This window comes from Pongo pygmaeus, chromosome 19 (genome assembly GCF_028885625.2).
Source record: "Pongo pygmaeus isolate AG05252 chromosome 19, NHGRI_mPonPyg2-v2.0_pri, whole genome shotgun sequence".
Lineage (NCBI taxonomy): Eukaryota > Metazoa > Chordata > Mammalia > Primates > Hominidae > Pongo > Pongo pygmaeus.
In genome coordinates, this window is record NC_072392.2 from 87,112,201 (window position 1) to 87,131,470 (window position 19,270).

Sequence of the window (19,270 nt, forward strand, 5' to 3'; positions counted from 1 at the left end):
AATGATTTTTTTTCCTTTGGGTAGATACCCAGTAGTGAAGTTGCTGGATCAAACGGTAGTTTGTTTTTATTTCTTTGAGAAATCTCCATACTGTTGTCCATAAAGGTTGTACTAATTTATATTTCTACCAACAATGTATAAGTGTTATATTTTCTTTGCATCTTTGCCAACATCTGATTTTTTTCAGACTTTTTAATAATAGCCATTCCGACTAGGGTAAGATGGTTATCTCCTGGTTTTAATTTGCATTTTCTGATAATTAGTGATGTTGAGCATTTTTTTACATTGGTTGGTCGCTTGTATGTCTTCTTTTGAAAAAAGAAGAATTCAAACAACTCAAATAACCCCATTGAAAAATAAGCAAATGGGTTATTTGTTTTGCTTGTTGAGTTCTTTGAGTTCTTTGTTGAATACATAGTTTGCTATTTTTTTTTCCATCTGTAGGTCATCTGTTTACTCTGTTGATTGTTTCTTTTGCTTTGGAGAAGTTTTTTTTTGGTTTAATTAAGTCTCGTTTTTCTATTTTTGTTTTTGTTGTATTTGCTTTTGAGGACTAAGTCATAAATTCTTTGCCTAGCCCAATGTCCAGAAGAGGTTATTCCTAGTTTTTTCTTCCTGAATTTTTATAGGTTCAGGTCTTATGTTTAGGTTTTAATCCATCTTGAGTTAATTTTTGTATATATTCAGAGATATGGGTCCAGTTCTATTTTTCTGCATAAGGCTATTCAATTTTCCCAGTACCGTTTATTGGAAAGGATTTTTCCCCCAGTGTATATTTTTGTTGACTTTGTCAAATATCATTTGATTGTAGGTATGTGGCTTCATTCGGTTTCTCTATTCTGTTCTATTTATATATGTGTCTATCTTTTATACCAGTATCATGCTGTTTTAGTTACTATAGCCTTGCAGTATAATTTGAACAACTGAGCTTATTTAAAGGAAAATTTGTTCTATCTTATCCATAAACTACCTTGTTTTCTTTTAACAATCATATATTCCATATAATGTCTATGTGTGTACATATGAATACATATTTAATTTACATATATACTATATATCTATGTAAATATATGTAGATAACTATATATAATGACCACTTATCAATATGTTCTTATGCCCAAAAATGAATTTTTTTTAAATGTTGAGGGACATGTGTACATCATGATGACAGATAGCGACGCTCTAATTTGTCATACTAACCTCTATTCCCACACATGACTTATGACATGATTGAAATAGAGAGTAGTGAAATTTTAGAGCCAGAAAATTACCTGTATGGTCCTTGTGCTCCTTCTTTGCTGGCATTCCATGTCCTAGCAAGAACTTCAAATGATATGAGTATGTATTAGTAAAGGTGACTCTTACTATTTCTTCAGGATAATTTGCTGTGAATTCTTTAATACTTTCCTCATCTGGCAGTCCCAAGACCTCTTTACCTTTTGTTACAAGAAGGGAATATTATTGTTAGTAAATTACTAGGAGACGCAACTTCAGGATGTCATGTTGAATTGCTTTTACTAGAGTTTTCTATGGAAGTAAAACATAATCAAGTATTAACTTTCAGAAAGTTAGACTAAAATGTTGAGTGGAAGAGAAATTTCTAAAGTTCCATCTAGATACAATCAGAAGAAATACATGAAAATTAGTTATTTTATTTTCATATGTTGTGATTACTGAGCCAATTTCAATCACATACAATGTCCTACTATACCAATCAAACTGTTCAAAAATAATTAACATTCCTATAAATTTGAAATGGTAAATATAGACAGATAGATATTTAAATTGCCATTAGGCACTGTTTGTTTTATATCAGGTGGACATACCTATACACATTTATTTTTCTTTAATAATCCTGATGGTATGGTTAATAAGCTAAAAAAGGTGATAACTTTAAAAACATGTTAAGAAACTATGTTGACATCACTGAAAGAATCTCTCTTTTCTGTAGGTATTTTGTCCAAAGTCACATGGATGTTTTATTAATACTGAAAAATGAGACGAAATACAAGAAAAGTTCTGGATTGGGGTGGAAGTGTTGAAGATGAATGTAGAGGGAGCAAGAAGTTATGTATTTTGATAGATTTAATTTTATTCTCAACCTTATGTCATCATGAGCAAATTCCTTACCTTTCGTTACTCAATTTCTATATTTGTAAAATAAACTTAATAACCATTATTATTATTATAGAATATTAATAGAGTACAGAATATAGAATAATATCATTACAAAATATTCTCTTTTTACAGAATACAGTTTTTGTAGAAATATACCATATTGTAGCATTTAATGAATATTTATTATTATAATTGCATGTGGTTTTGAATGAGATAATGTCGAGAAGCACAAGTTCCTGACATTGGGTCTTGTTATGGACGTCTGTGAAACAGCAAGAACAGACACGTCTCAGGGCCGTTTAGGAGACTGGACCTTAGGTGGATAGTTCATATCACATTATAATCTTGAATCGGAAGTGGATTCAGTGTTGGTAGGTAAGATGCACAATATAGGCATTAAAATGTATGTGGAACTAATGGTGTGATGCTTGGTGAGGTGCCATTGGAAAGCATATTTTGGATACCTCACAGGAAGGAAAAGTCCAACATACTCTGGAAACTCTGGCCATAGACAGTCCAAATAGCAAGTGCATTAACTGGATTACTGGATACAGAATCCAGTGAAGGGGTCAGAATCCAGGCATAAGATTAATAATTACTTAAGCTGGAGTGGAATTTGGACAGAAGTTGACAAAGAAAGGAAAAAAAAGAGGTTACGCAGGCTTCCAGTGACTGGGTGGAGCAAGATGCATAGGTTCTCCTTAGAAGAACGCCTTTGGTGGGAATTATGCTGCTTAAAATGAATAGTCAGTACCTTCTAAGTCAAATTTTTATATTCTTTTAAAAATTGGGATGTAATTCACATACCATAAAATTCACCCTTTTAATAATTTCATAGTTTTTAGAATACTCACACAGTTGTACAAGCTCAAAGTCACTTTAAAATTATAACTTAACTCATAATAATTCAGCTTATCAAATAAAATCTCACTTTACATCCAACCATCATTTCTGATTTGAAGCTGCTGCCTGATACTGACATCCTGTAGATATAGTCTGACTGTTCCTGTACTTTTACCTCCATTTGTTAATGGGAATCTTCTTTTAGTATTAGCATAGTTGGCTTTCAATCAGTTAGGTTTGGTATAAAAACAGAATAACTAACCTCCTATTAACTTTATTGACAAATACATTGCTAGCATTATTTTTTGTAGTTATTCTGATTATAACAACTAAATATTTATACAGAAAAATCATGCCCATATGAATGTGGATCTGATCCAATAGGACACACCTATTTGCCATTCTCTACAAAATTCTTAGTAGCCATTACATTTTTACTAGCTGATCTAGAAATTATCCCCCTGTTACCATTGCCATGAGCATCTCAGATAAACAATTTAAAACTTATACTCACTGTAGCACTAATTTTAATCTTTACCTTAGCCCTCGACCTAGCTTATGAATGAATGACAGGGCAATCACTACAGATTTCCCTTTGAAGTATGCATTTATAGTTGTAAAGGACATATGTTGTTTTTATCTGTTGACAGCCAGTTCTTCTAGTAAAAACACACTATGATCCATTTGGGATGCTTCCCTTCCTCCGCTCACATATCCTGTGGTTTCAATGTGGTTCATGACCCGGGAACTCAACAACTGGGCAATGAAAATACCGCATATCCCCTATGCAAAGAGATTAGTTCTTGGTGAACCAAGATCAACACTAACCCAAAGTCACCTATTTGTTCCTGTGGATAAAATCCTTGAAGTTATTGTGAACTATCAGAAATTATCTGTAATCTTTTCACTGGAGTTGCTAATCTGGGAGGGCTTAAATCTGGAGAGTCTGCAGACCAACTCTGCCTCTGGGAGAACCAACCTGTGAATGAAGCCAGCACACAAAGCTATAGATCTGAGGGGCAGAGACTTACTTCTGTTGATGATAAACCTCTATCCTGCCTTGCATTAATACTCTGCTCCTTTAAGCTAGACAAAGGATTCTTTTTCTTAAGACAGATTTAATTGGGCCTCTTACTCTCAACTGAAATATTTATGAAAAATAGAGTATTATTTTTTATAGATTATTGTTAACTAGTCACCCTACTGATCTATCAAACACAAGGTCTTATTTCTTCGAGCTGTAAGAGTTTATTGTTGCATAAATTGTTAATCTTATTCTGCATTTGCTAATAATAAGGCTAAGAGAAGCTGATGGCTTTCAAAATGCACTCCAGACGCATATGTATTACAGCAGTTCTGAGTGGACTCTTAGAACTACTTTTAATCAAATGTCCTCTGACTCTAAGTCTAGTTCTCTTGCCTTTGTACCAGGCTGCATCTCCTCTAATTCCAGAATATTGTTGTAAAAATGATTGTTACAAAAATGATCTTTACCCTTCAGCTTTAAGGTACTCGTTAAGTAACCTTAACCTTAACTCAACTTAACAACTACTTAACCTTAACTCGTTAAGTACCTTAATGCTGAAGGATGAAAATCTGAAATACAGAATACTCAAAGGAATATTCAAATAGAGCAAGGACATGTTTTTGGTGTTAGAAGGTAAGGTTAAAATTCCTATAATCAAATTTAGGAAAGGAAGAGACTGGTTGTTCTTTGTCTATAAGAACAAGAAAACACTACAGCAACGATTTCATTTTGGTGACAATCCTTTCAGAGTCACATGTCAACATATCCCTAAACACTACTGCTCTAAATGTGCACCAGTCTGTATAATTTCATCCTTCCTCAAATCCTATACCAGATCAACAAGTTTCTTTTTGAGAGACTGCGCACCCCAAATGGTAAACCCTTGTTTGGCAAGCAATACATTTAGTTTTAACTTAGATACTGAGTGGTGAGATGTTACTTCCAATAAAGGGAAGACGCATTCCCAATTCATGTACTCCAGAAAGTCTGACAATTATCAAACTGAAATACAAATTAAATGTATAAATCTGCGGTCAAATAAACCAAATATTCACACCAGACATTCTTCTTAAGTAACTAGAAAACTTACCTGCCAGGAAGGGAGTAGAGGCTACTTTATTCATTATCTGTTGGGTTGTGTTGGTGACAGGTGTGTATGCAACAGAAAATCTGGATTCATTAAATGTATCTACCCGTCCCAGGTCCATGGTAAGCAGTGAAGAAAAATCATTTACTTGATGACTATGAGGATATATATACAAACAAAGTAGTAGGAGCAATGAATTCAGCCATTCCTATATAATACAGGAAAAAGGATAAAGAAAAGTCTTATTTAAAATTAGTCATCCACAATCATTTTGTTATAAAGTTTGTCTCTTTTTTACTTTTCTAACTTCAATATATCCCATGTTATAAACTGTTTAAAGTCTGCTGAAAGTCTATGTGTTTTAAGAGATAGTTCCAAGGCATTGCTAGCTTAGTAATGATATACTGGTTACATGCCAAGATTCTGGAGTTTCAGACTCCACAGTATACCAGTTTGTAAGGGCATTCTGATAATTCTAATAATAAGATAGTATCAGAGGGATAGTATCTTAATTAGTTATAAATCCTGATCACATGTGAACTCCCAATAAGAAATCACTTTATTTCCAAAATGCATGATCTTCTTAGGGGAAAACACTTTACAATGTATGTATAGTGGAATTCCAATTTAGTTAAAAATGCTACCTAGCTATATCTATCTGATTTTGAAAATATACCAAAGTTTAATCAAGATTTTTTATATGGTAAGATTATAAGAGCTAATGCTAATTTTCTTCTTGGAATTTAATACAATTTCAACTTTTCTACTTTTTTGAAGAAAACTAATTGTTTCAAGTAGAGAAAAAGATCTCAAAGAGAAAATGCCAGGTACCCATTGTGGTAGGTTGGTTTGTTTACCATATCTTTGGAATGTCAGTATTTTAACCCTAGTCTCCATGACTGGGGACACTAGTAACAAATGTGACCATTGGCTTTTAAAACATGTATTGGTTTCTCAATTGCTACCAGATTCAGTGGTTTCAGACCTCAATTTATGAGCCCATGTCAACTGAAATGTCTTCAAACAGATTCATGGCCTGAAGAATAGTGTTTTCTGTTGTATAAACGTGCTGTATTTTAGTGTTTTTGGTGTATGTGTCGGGGGAGATACACATGGCATATATACCTCCCAGGCAACACGTATTTTCCTATCATAAATAGAGAATAACACGGATATTGAGTCATACCATTAAGGACTCTCTTTTCATTCTCCATTTTTTAAGAAAGTTCTTGCATAATAAAGCCCAAGTTTGTTGACACACACTGATCTTTCTCTTCCTCATCTTGTCTTGTTCAATGAAAAAGAAAGAAGATAAAATTAATATGAAGTTCTTAATAAGAAGAAATATCCTGCAAACAACAAAAAAGCGTAGCCTAATACTCCAATGTTCCAAATGAGTGCAAAGAGTCTGAGTGTTCCCAAGTCAGCATTCTGTTACTGCCATGCTCTCCATCCTTCCCCACTTGCAGACTCTGTTTCATCATTTATTTGTGATGCCCTGTGCCAGTTATCAATTTACTGTCTCCCAGCCCTAAATTCACTCTGCATAGCCTGCTCTATAAAAATGGATCTGAATCCTTTAAGTACTTTCCTTTGCCAGCTGGCATGATATTATGCTGTTTCAGCAGAGAGGATAGTAGAGACACTGCAGGCATCTGATGCCATCCAGGTATCAGAATAGTTCATTTGCCGAGTTGCTATAGAATGTATTTTTCCCCACTGAGTAAATTGTTTTCTCCAGTGCAAAGTACCTAGAGTGTGCAGGATTCACTGTGTATTTCCTCTAGCTCTTGACTTGGGTAGCAGTAGTATATCTGGGAGCCCAAGATAGCTACATCCCTTTCCTCAAAGCTCTGTTTCCTTTGGCCGTCCTGTTGCAAAAAGAGTGCACTCCAGTACTGGTGTCCACAGCTTGCCATTCAGACTTCTCTGCCATTCAGTGGGTTTCAACCACTTCTTATCCAATTGTCAATACCTTATCTCCTCATGTTTATTCTTCTTTGGATATTCTCCCTCAGCCCTAGGAAGCCCTCTTCAGCTCTCAGTCCATCTTTATAGTTATTCTCCTGTCACTATTCAATAGTTCTGTATATTAAACTTACTTCATTTAATTACTATGTAGTTTCTGTCACCGGATTGCACCCAGACCAACACCTACACATACACTACTCTTAATTTCAATAAATATATCCTTGAACACCCAATTTAATGACTCTATAATATTTAGCTTAAGAACCTGAATAAATAGTCTGTTTTAGGAATTGATCTATCTAAGACAATTTAATGGGATCTTTGTTATTTCTGGCAGAAATAATTGCTCTCTACTAATTTGTTGTGGGATGAAAGAAAATTTTCTTTCCCTAGTGAAAGAAATTGTACTTTTTACTATCTTTCTTTGAAGAATTAAAATCTTAATATAGGATAATCACCATAGTTTGGCCTGGAGGAGAGCTTTACATTGTCTTTTTAAAATGTCATTTTAATCGCATGTCATTTTAAAGTGACATTTATTTATTGTTTCCATCTTTAAGAATTTATTTATGTTTATTATGCAGAGTCATCAGGAAAAATACACACACATATTTGCATATATATAATCTCCGTGTATGTGCATAGATATACTTTTTTCTAAAATCATTGTAGCAATTTGTACTATGATAAGAAGTATTTCAAATTAATCTTTTCCACGTTCTCATCTATAATGATATTGTCATTCTCTATAAGATTTCCTGGATTTTTCTTTCACTTACAATGCACAAATTCTCAAGAGAACGTTGATACTTTCCTAATAATGAAACAAAGTCAGATAATATATGAAATTATAACTTTTCTTGGGTCTACCAAAGAGCTGAGTTCACAGGTAACTAGGTAAACTAAAGTCCAAAGGGTAAAAGCCTTCTCCAGGGATAAAAGGGACCCATGAACAGTTTCAGAATTGGTAGAGTATTAGAGAAAGACATGGCTACTATAAAAGCAGGTAGGGAGAAAGCAGCTGAAATGTTAAATTTTTAATGGCTGAGTGTGGACGCTAGTCCTGGTACCCACAGCTTGCGTGTTTGTTTACAATTACCAGGACCCCAGCACTTATTTGTCAACTCTTTTTTTATAGGCTTCACCTAGTATTCATTAAAAAAAATTACAATAGCAAAGACTTGGAACCAACCCAAATCCCCATCAATGATAGACTGCATAAAGAAAATGTGGCATATATACACCATGGAATACTATGCAACCATGAAAAAGAATGAGATCATGTACTTTGCAGGGACGTGGATGAAGCTGGAAGCCATCATCCTCAGCAAAATAACACAGGAACAGAAAACCAAACACCTCATGTTCTCACTCATAAGTGGGAGTTGAACAAGGAGAACACATGGACACAGGGAGGGGAACATCACACACTGGGGCCTGTCGGGGGGTGAGAGGAAAGGGAATGGAGAGCATTAGGACAAATACCTAATGCATGTGGGGCTTAAAACCTAGATGATGGGTTGATTGGGGCAGCAAACCACCATGACTTATGTATATCTATGTAACAAACCTGCACGTTCAGCACATGTAGCCCAGAACTTAAAGTTATATATCTATCTCTATATATAGATATCTATATAGATATATAGATCTATATATCTATATATAGAGATAGATATAGATTATATATAGCATATATAGATATATATGCTATATCTATCTATCTATATGATATATATATCTATATCTATCTATATATATGCTATATATATATCTATATCTATCTATATATATATGCTATATATATATGTCTCTATCTATCTATCTATCTATCTATCTATCTATCTATCTATCTATCTATCTATCTATGCAAACAAGAGACCTGAAAGACCCCCAGTAGCTCACAGGCCACAAAATCTACCCATGTCTCAGAATATTTTTTCCAAAGGACAAATCTAGAAGCCTTGGTAGAAGGACAGGAATCCCTGTCAGCCCCACAAAACAACCTGTTGTTGCATCTTGGGGAGGAGTTAAAGCAAAAATCAGCAGCTAATGAGGGGCAATCTGTAAACCACCAACCACCCCTTCCCCCAACCTTTACTCCTGTTCCAGGTGAACTTCTGCTGCTAAGTTATGGGTAGAAGCAAACAGCCACTTTGTGGAGGGAGAGGAAGGAAACCACGTCGCTCTATGATAAGCCTTGCACCTAGTAAAAAGCAACAGCCTGCTACCACTGCAGGTGGGGCGGGAAACTTCCAGATCCCATTCCCAAGCAAAGATAAGTTACAGCTGAGATTTGCAACAAGGACCCAGCATGGATACAAAGCAGAGACAGGCTCTCACCACAGCCGGGGAGAGGAAGCTCTCACAGGTCCAGAACCTCTCAACAGATTCAAGGTGGGAACTGGCTGGTATGTAGAGGAAGCCCCATCTCAAGGGCCAGATCTATAGTACCTAATACTGAGGCTGGAGCAAGAAATCTAGAGTTCCTCCTACCCATGTCTCAAGCACTGCTCTGAGCAAAAAGCTATAGCAGTCTATGGATGGGGGAAGGGTAAAATAATGGAGAGGGTCTCCTTTATGGCTTGGGTGCACAAGGCCTTTGAAAGTTGAGGGTGGAACAGGAACACAGAGAAAACAACTTACAGCTTCCCAGAGCCAAATTATACACAAACATAGAGTGTGTAGGGTATCTCATTATTAGAATTGGTGTTGTCTTGTTTTTCATAGAATTTGAGCATCTTCTTATATGTTGAATGGCTACTTAGACTTCTGGAAACAGCTTTTTGTACTCAGTTGATTTGTCTTGTTTGGTCATACCTATTTGTAGGAGTTCATTATGTATTCTAGATATTTGTTTGCTGCTAGTTATTAATTTTGTCAATCTCTAATTTTCTTTTATTGTATTCAAGTTTAAGTTTTGTTGTAGTCAAATTAAACAACCTTTTCCTTTGTGATTGTGTATTTTGTGTGTGTGTCCTGTTTAGAAAGCACTTTCCTTTTCAGAAGTCATAAATGCACATTCCTTCATATTCTTCTAATAATCTCAAGTATTTGTCAAGAGTACATGAAAGATGTACTCTTACATACATCTGAGTTTATTTTTGTGTAAGACCTAAGAGAGTGACCTAAGTCGTTGGTGATGAGTTTTTTTCTTTCTGCATTTCTCAAGCATATTGTTCCAACGTGAACTACTTTCTGTTTCCTTCTTTCCGTATTCATTTGTTATTCCTTCTCTCTCAAATAGCAGATAAGTTTGTGTTTGTGTGTGTGTGTATATGTGTGTGTCTGCATATGTATATATATTATGTGTGTATGTACTTTGAAGTATTCTAGTTTTCAATTAATCTCTTTGTATATTTCTTGCACATAGTCTAGTTACTAGCAGTTACTAGAACTTCATAATAAGCCTTCATAAATACTAGAACAGGTTCTTCATCTTATTTATTTTTTTCAAAATTGTCTTGGCTCTTCTGGGAGCTTACTATTTGTGACAGAAACTGCTAGCTTTTTACCATAATTAATTAATTAATTAATTAATTAATTTTTGAGATGGAGTCTCACTGTGTGGCCCAGGCTAGAGTGCAGTGGCGCCATCTTGGCTCACTGCAACCTCCGCCTCCCAGGTTCAAGCGATTCTCCTGCCTCAGCCTCCTGAGTAGCAGGGACTACAGGCGCCCACCACCATGCCCAGCTAATTTTTGTATTTTTAGTAGAGATGGGGTTTCGCCATATTGGCCAGGCTGGTCTCGAACTCCTGACCTCATGATCTGCCCACGTTGGCCTCCCAAAGTGCTGGGATTACAGGCGTGAGCCACCGTGCCCGGCCGCTTTTTACCAAAATTTATTACTTTTTCTTTCTGAGCACAGAGCTATACTCCATTCACAATAACATAAGATTGCTTTCTAGTCAATGGAATATAAGCAGAAGAAATAATGTGCCATTTCTAAGTCATAATATTAGGAAGTAGGTGAGTCTGTCTATATCCTCTTTTCCCTTCTGATAGGTAGATGCCTTAGAAGACAGCCGGCCAAAAGACGGATGGAATTCAGTTTCCTAGATTATCATGGGAAGAAAAACAGTGAATAGAAGCTGATATATTAGTTTAGTGAGCAAGAAATTATATTGTATTGGCCAGGCATGGTGGCTCATGCCTGTAATCCCAGCAGTTTGGGAGGCTGAGGCAGGCAGATAACCTGAGCTCAGGAGTTTGATACCAGCCTGTGCAACATGGTGAAACCCTGTCCCTACTAAAAATACAAAAAAATTAGGTGGGCATGGTGGCATGCACCTGCAATCCCCGCCACTCACGAGGCTGGGGCAGGGGAATCGCTTGAACCCAGGAGGCAGAGGCTGCAGTGAGCCAAGATGGCGCCACTGCACTCCAGCCTGGGCGACAGAGTGAGACTCCATCGAGAGAGAGAGAGAGAGAGAGAGACAGAGAGAGAGAAAGAAAGAAAATAAATTGTACTGTATTGTAGTTATTGTAGTTGAGCCATTAAATAATTTTTGTTAGATTTATTCTACAGTTCAATTTATATTAGCTACTTATACTCTTCTAAATGCGTATTGGAAACATTTTGACAAGTTTCATGATAAATAAAGGTCTGATTACTATTGCATTAAATTTATTGATTCATTCAGATATAATTAAAATGTTTACGGTATTGAGTTTTCTTCTACATGGACATTAGATATTTTCTTATATTCTTCTGTGATTATGATTATATCTAATATAATCTACTAACATGTAAATTAGATTGATGTTTTCTCTCATGTTTTCCAGCAAATACTATAATTTGTCATAAGGTATTTTTTAATACTACTTAATTGAATTTGCCAATATTTTACTTGGGATTGTTTATAATCATAAATTACAGTGTACTATAATTTAATTGTTTATACAGTGTGCTTGTCTGCTTTTAGCCTCAGTGTTATGTTAGGTTTATTATGGCTAGCATTTTCTCTTTTTCTGTTCTCCAAGGCAGTTTGTAACACATGGAAGATCTGATCTTAGAACGCTAGTAAACTTGCTGATAAAACCTTATGAGCCTGTTGTTTCTGGGATAAGGATGGGCTAGATTATCATTGCTGTTAACGAAGGTTCAATTAATTAAATATGACTGGTCTATTCAAGTTGTCTGTTTCAACTTGATCCAATTTTGGTAATTTTCACTGAAAAGTATTCATTATATTTAGATTATTTATTTACTTATTTATTTTTATTTTACTTTATGTTCCGGGATCATGTGCGGAATGTGCAGGTTTGTTACATAGGTATACATGTAACCACAGTGGTTTGCTGCACCTATCAACCTGTCATCTAGGTTTTAAGCCCCGCATGCATTAGGTATTTGTTCTAATGCTCTTCATCCCCTTGCCCTCTACCCCTCAACAGGCCCTGGTGTGCGTTGTTCCCCTTGATGTGTCCATGTGTTCTCATTGTTCAACTCCCACTTATGAGTAAGAACATGTGGTGTTTGGTTTTCTGTTCCTGTGTTAGTTTGCTGAGAATGATGGCTTCCAGCTGCAACCATGTCCCTGCTAAGGATGTGATCTCATTCTTTTTTATGGCTGCATAGTATTCCATGGTGTATATGTGCCACATTTTCTTTAGCCAGTCTAACATTGTTGGGCATTTGGGTTGGTTCCAAGTCTTTGCTATTGTAAATAGTGCTGCAATAAACATTATGTGTGCATGTGTCTTTATAGTAGAATGATTTATATTCCTTTGGGTATATACCCAGTAATGGGATTGCTGGGTCAAATTGTATTTCTGATCCTAGATCCTGAGGAATCACCACAATGTCTTCCACAATTGCTGAACAAATTTACACTCCCACTAACAGTGTAAAAGTGTTCCTATTTCTTCACAGCTTTGTCAGCATCTATTGTTTCCTGACTTTTTAATAATTGCCATTCTGACTGGCATGAAATGATATCTCATTGTGGTTTTGATATGCATTGCTCTAGTGATCAGTGGTGATGAGTTTTTTTTATTTGTTTGTTGGCCACATAAATGTCTTCTTTTGAGAAGTGTCCGTTCATATCTTGTGTCCACTTTTTGATGGGATTGTTTGTTTTTTTCTTGTAAATTTGTTTACTTTCCTTGTAGATTCTGGATATTAGCCCTTTGTCAGATGGGTAGATTGCAAAAATTTTCTCCCATTCTGTAGGTTGCCTCTTTACTCTGATGATAGTTTATTTTGCTGTGCAGACACTCTTTAGTTTAATGAGATCCCATTTGTCAATTTTGGCTTTTGTTGCAATTGCTTTTGGTATTTTAGTCATGAAGTCTTTGCCCATGCCTATGTCCTGAATGGTACTGCCTAGGTTTTTTTCTAGGGTTTTTATGGTTTTGGGTTTTACATTTAAGTCTTTAAAACATTTTGAGTTAATTTTTGTATAAGGTGTAAGGAAGGGATCCTGTTTCAGTTTTCTACATATGACTAACCAGCTTTCCCAGCACCATTTACTTAACAGGGAATCCTTTCCACATCGTTTGTTTTTGTCAGGTTTGTCAAAGATTAGATGGTTGTAGAGGCGTGGTGTAATTTCTGAGGCCTCTGTCCTGTTTCATTGGTCTATATATCTGTTTCGGTACCAGTATTATGGTGTTTTGGTTACTGTAGCCTTGTAGTATAGTTTGAAGTCAGATAGCATGGTAAACTAGAAAATCTAGAAGAAATGGATAAATTCCATGACACATACACCCTCCTAAGACTAAACCAGGAAAAAGTCAAATCCCTGAATAGGCCGATAACAAGTTCTGAGATTGAAGGAGTAATAAATAGCTTACCAATCAAAAAAAGCCCAGGACCAGACAGATTCACAGCTGAATTCTACCAGTGGTACAAAGAGGAGCTGGTAGCATTCCTTCTGAAACAATTCCAAACAATCGAAAAAGAGGGACTCCTCTCTAACTCATATTATGAGGCCAACATCATCCTGCTACCAAAACCTGGCAGAGACACAACAAAAAAGGAAAATTTCAGGCCAATATCCCTGATTAATATCGATGTGAAAATCCTCAATAAAATACTGGCAAACCAAATCCAGCAGCACATCAAAAAGCTTATCCACCATGATCAAGTCGCTTCATCCCTGGGATGCAAGGCTATTTCAATATACGCAAATCAATGAATGTAATCCATCACATAAACAGAACCAATGACAAAAACCACATGATTATCTCAATAGATGCAGAAACGGCCTTTCATAAAATTCAACATCCCTTCATGTTAAAACCTCTCAATAAACTAGGCATTGATGGGACATATCTCAAAGTAACAAGAGCTCTTTAATGCAGAGCCATAGCCAATATCATACTGAATGGGTAAAAGCTGGAAGCATTCCCTTTGAAAACTGGCACAAGACAAGGATGCCCTCTCTCACCACTCCTATTCAACATAGTATTGGAAGTTCTGGCCAGTGCAATGAGGCAACAGAAAGAAATAAAGGTATTCAAATAGGAAGAGAGGAAGTCAAATTGTCACTGTTTGCTGATGACATGATTCTATATTTAGAAAACCCCATCGTCTCAGCCCCAAAACTCCTTAAGCTGGTAAGTAACTTCAGCAAAATCTCAGAATACAAAATCAATGTGCAAAAATCACAGGCATTCCTATACACCAACAATAGACAAGCAAAAAGCCAAATCATGAATGAACTCCCATTCAAAATTGCTACAAAGAGAATAAAATACCTAGGAATACAACTTACAAGGGATGTGAAGGACCTCTTCAAGGAGAACTACAAACCGCTGCTCAAGGAAATAAGAAAGGACACAAACAAATGGAAAAACATTCTGTGCTCATAGATAGGAAAAATCAATATCATGAAAATGGCCATACTTCCCGAAGTAATTTATAAATTCAATGCTATTCCCATCAAGCTACCATTGACTTTCTTTGCAGAGTAGAAAAAAACTACTTTAAATTTCATGTGGAACCAAAAAAGAACCCGCATAGCCAAAACAATCCTAAGCAAAAAGAACAAAGCTAGAGGCATCATGCTACCTGGCTTCAAACTATATTTAGATTTATTAGCATGAATTTAAAATATCTATAACTAAAAATACTTTTGAAAACCTGATTATATATGGATGTATTTTTTCTTCTATTTTTAAGCTTCTTTTTATTTTTATTCATTAGTCTTGCTAGAATTTTGAATGTATTAATGGCCTTTTAAACAAAACATCAGTGTTACTGTTTCGTCATTTTGATTGTTTACTATGTTTTCTAATTTATTAATTTATCTTCTTACTTTTTACGGTTTTATTTCTACTCTTTTGGGGGTTGGTTTTGCTGCTGTTTCCTTTGGCTTCTTGGCTGAAATAATGAACTAATGTTAGCAGAGTGGCTGAGAAAATGGATTCTGGAGTTGGGTGATTGATTGCATCAGTGACCCAATTATCCATCTCTGTCTGTGCCCACCCTTTGTCTGGTAATTTTGGAGTTTTTGTCATCAAGGCAGGCTAGTACTTGGGCCAAGAGAAGAAGGAAGGTGTGATGACGCACCAGTTCTGAACCTCAGCCTCCTGAGACCTTGAGTGTATCTGCTTGCTTTTTTGTTTCTTGCATTGCTGTGAGAGCAAACTTGGCCCAGCCTACTGCGGAATGAAACCAAGCTGAGTCCTCTCAGTCATCCAGTTGAGAGTGCTAGCCAGTCCCCTCCCAGAGATACCATCAAGCCTATCCAAGATCAGCAGTTTCTTAGGAACCACTGCAGACTCCGCAACTACAAATGCTTACTGCTGCGTGTTATTATTTGGGTTTATTTCCTTTTTGCTATGTAACATAAACGTGACAATAGACCATACATATGTTACTTAGGATTACCTCTTTAGCATTCACTATATTGAAGTTTCTTTGTTTTTAGTGACCTTTTATTTTTGATTTCTAACAATTATATTGTGATCAAAGAAATGACTTCTCAGTAAGATACTGCTTCTTTAAAATTCCTTAAGACTTCCTTGGTGGTGCAGCATATTTTAATATTTGAAAGTGTTCCACGTGCACCTAACATACCTGTAACTCACCATTTAGGTGAAGTGTTTTGTACATATCTATTCAATCTTTTTCATTGTGTTCTTCAAATCTTCAGCATCCTTTCTAATGTTATATTTCCTAGATCAATCATTTCATAATAGAGTTCAATTAAAAATTTCCACTCTAATAATAGGTTTGGCAATTTCTTATCATATCTCTGTTAGTTTTCAGCATGTGCATTTAAAGCCTAGGTAGCTAGGTGCATAAAACATTGCTTTTTTATGTTTCAGTAATAGGTTGCTTCTATTTCTGATAATAACATGGAGACACTAGGTTTCTGTAGGTTAATATTTGCCTAATGTATCTGTTTCTATCTCTTTGTTGTTAACCTTTGCTGCATTTTTAAATATTTGGTTAATGTATAAAAAACTCATCAATGCATTATGTTTAGAAATCTAAACTGATAGATAACTATATTTTAAGAGATGCATTAAACCATGTATGAATTTTTGTTTTGGATGATCTCTCATTCTATCTTATTCTCATGTTAAACCTACTTTTCCTTTGCTTCTAGTTTTGTCTACATCTTTACCTTCTACTGAATTGAAAATGTTTTTCTGCCCTTCTCCATTTCTTCTCCTGTGCCAGAGATATAAAAGGTGGTTATATGTCTTTTATGGTTACTCTTAAATACTTTTCTAAGGAACTATAACTTATTTTATGAAAACTCAAAAGTATTTATTATCTCTGTTCTCTTTTTACAAACAAATGCCTTCTAGATATTTTAACACTCTGCTGAATTCCAGCCTAATTATCCTGGTTATTTATTCATTTATTTATTTATTTTTGAGATGGAGTCTCGCTCTGTTGCCCAGGCCGGAGTGCAGTGGCGCGATCTCGGCTCACTGCAAGCTCCGCATCCCGGGTTCACGCCATTCTCCTGCCTCAGCCTCCCGAGTAGCTGGGATTGCAAGCGCCTGCCACCATGCCCGGCTAATTTTTTGTATTTTTAGTAGAGATGGGGTTTCACCGTGTTAGCTAGGATGGTCTCGATCTCCTGACCTTGTGATCCGCCTGTTATTGTGTAGAAATGTGATTCAATTTTCAATTTAAAGAACATACAAAGTAGATTCATTTTTTACCATCAAATGTCTATTAACTTGGCCAGTGAATTACGAATTTCTGTAGAAAGGCTGAGATATATTTGGGCTTGTGCATGAGGTGGAGTGTAGAAATTCCTCCTGTACAGGGCTTGCATTGGCTGCAGCTGCTTTAAGAACCCAGAAATTTTGCCCTCTCTGTAGGCTAGCTCACTGTGAAAATATCCCATGGATTTTACCTAAAATTGCTTACTGAGAGCGGCATTATATTTCTATAGATAATTGCATCAGTAACCAGAGAGGAGACGTACAGCAGTAGACTACCCTCTACCCGCTAGTAGGAGTAGTAGCACATCACAGTTTCAGCATGTTCAGTCTTGAGCAAAGAACATGATGTGATTGTTTGTGGGTATGTCTGTATATGGGGGGTGATTTTGTAGGGGAATTTATACATACAGTTTATTGCAGCAGGCACATAAGATACTTCCCAGAAGAAGATAATTCAGTGCATAATAAGAGCACCACATCTTTCCATAACTTCAATCAACCACTGCTACACAAATACGATTTGCTAAGCCACTCCTGAAAACTGTAGGACTAGAGTGCTTTCAAATAGTATTTGCTGTGGGAGAAAACAGGCTACCTAAGCTGAATTATAGAAAGTAAAGAGATTCTGGAAGGTACCATCATCACTTTTCTGGGAAGCATGTGAAGGACATGACTTGGAAGAATGGGTCCAGACTTTTGAGCACAAAGCCAGCAGCTCCACCCTGAAGACCATCATTTGGCTCATAAGTCCTGACTTCTGAAGCAAGTGATCTCCCTCCATATGCGTGCCATGTTGGCCATACAGTTTCTATGAACTCCTCCATAGTGATGAGAAGTGAACGAGCCCCAACTGAAGCCATCATCTCATTTATGAGTCAGGATCACACACAGGGTGGTGCTACTTTCTAGAGCCAAAGCTCAAGTAAGGTGTCCAGGGGTCAGTTGCAACAGAAGGCACATTAGCCACAGCAGTCTCAGAGAACACTGCTAGAAGAAGAACCTACACATGGCCATGTAATGAGGCTGAGGGGCAAGCCCAAGTGGAAGCAGACCAAGTAAAGAGGTCAGAAAGCCCATGGAGAGAGAAGAGGGAAAGACAGTTCCAAGAGTAAAGCAGCCTAGGTTAAGGTGCAGAAAATTCAGCATGGATACTTTTAAGAGAGCTGTGCAAGGCTCTCTTTACCTAAAATCACCCCCCGTATACAGACATACCCACAAACAATCACATCATGTTCTTTGCTCAAGACTGAACATGCTGAAACTGTGATGTGCTACTACTCCTACTAGGGGGTAGAGGGTAGTCTACTGCTGTACTTCTCCTCTCTGGTTACTGATGCAATTATCTATAGAAATATAATGCTGCTCTCTGTAAGGAATTTTAGGTAAAATCCATGGGATATTTTCACAGTGAGCTAGCCTACAGAGAGGGCAAAAGTTTCTGGGTTCTTAAAGCAGCTGCAGCCAATGCAAGCTCTGTATAGGAGGAATTTCTACACTCCACCTTGTGCACAAGCCCAAATATATCACAGCTTCTCTACAGAAATGCATAATTCATTGGTGAAGTTAATAGACATTGGCCAAGAGGATGATCTCCTCACTATGGAATCAGCTACAGTCTTAGGTAGCACGCAAACTCCAGTCTGACTCCAATCCCTTATATCTTCCATCGTAAAGTATTATTGCCAACTTTGTTTCTTTCCAATTTTTGTATGTTCTGCAGTTTATGTAAAGGCTAGCAAAAACACGAATTCTTTATTATACATATGGCAAATAGCCTCAAATTGTAATGACTCATTTTTATCCTCCTATACTGTTGAAAAATTCAGAACAAAATGTATTCACTATAGGAGCATGAAAATTCTTTTTACCAATGTACATTTTAAATAACATTGTGATAAAGAGAAGCTAATATTTCACATTCCGATTCTACTCACTGTATCCAATAAGTAAAAGATCCTAGAAAGAATCTTACATTTCTAAAATTCTTATAGCCTAAGAGTGAGCGATAGGAACAATGAAAATATTTCTGTAAGTGCTCTTGGTAAACAGTCTCAAAGTCAGAAGAACACTTATCCAAAAGGCCCT

The 19,270-nt window shown here is 36.3% G+C and overlaps 1 protein-coding gene across 2 annotated transcripts in view; it reads right to left on the minus strand.

Moving 5' to 3' along the window:
• ABCA8 (ATP binding cassette subfamily A member 8) overlaps positions 1-19,270 on the minus strand; it is an 88,531-nt gene that overhangs the window by 68,662 nt on the left and 599 nt on the right. The window contains exons 2-4 of one of the 2 annotated variants that reach the window (XM_054457418.2): positions 6,262-6,357; positions 5,079-5,283; positions 1,272-1,436 (exon numbers count right to left, since the gene is read on the minus strand). In XM_054457418.2, the coding sequence (XP_054313393.2) occupies positions 1,272-1,436; positions 5,079-5,283; positions 6,262-6,357 (466 nt within the window). Of the gene's footprint in view, positions 1-1,271; positions 1,437-5,078; positions 5,284-6,261; positions 6,363-19,270 lie in introns of both variants that reach the window. The other variant, XM_054457417.2, reaches the window with a different exon arrangement.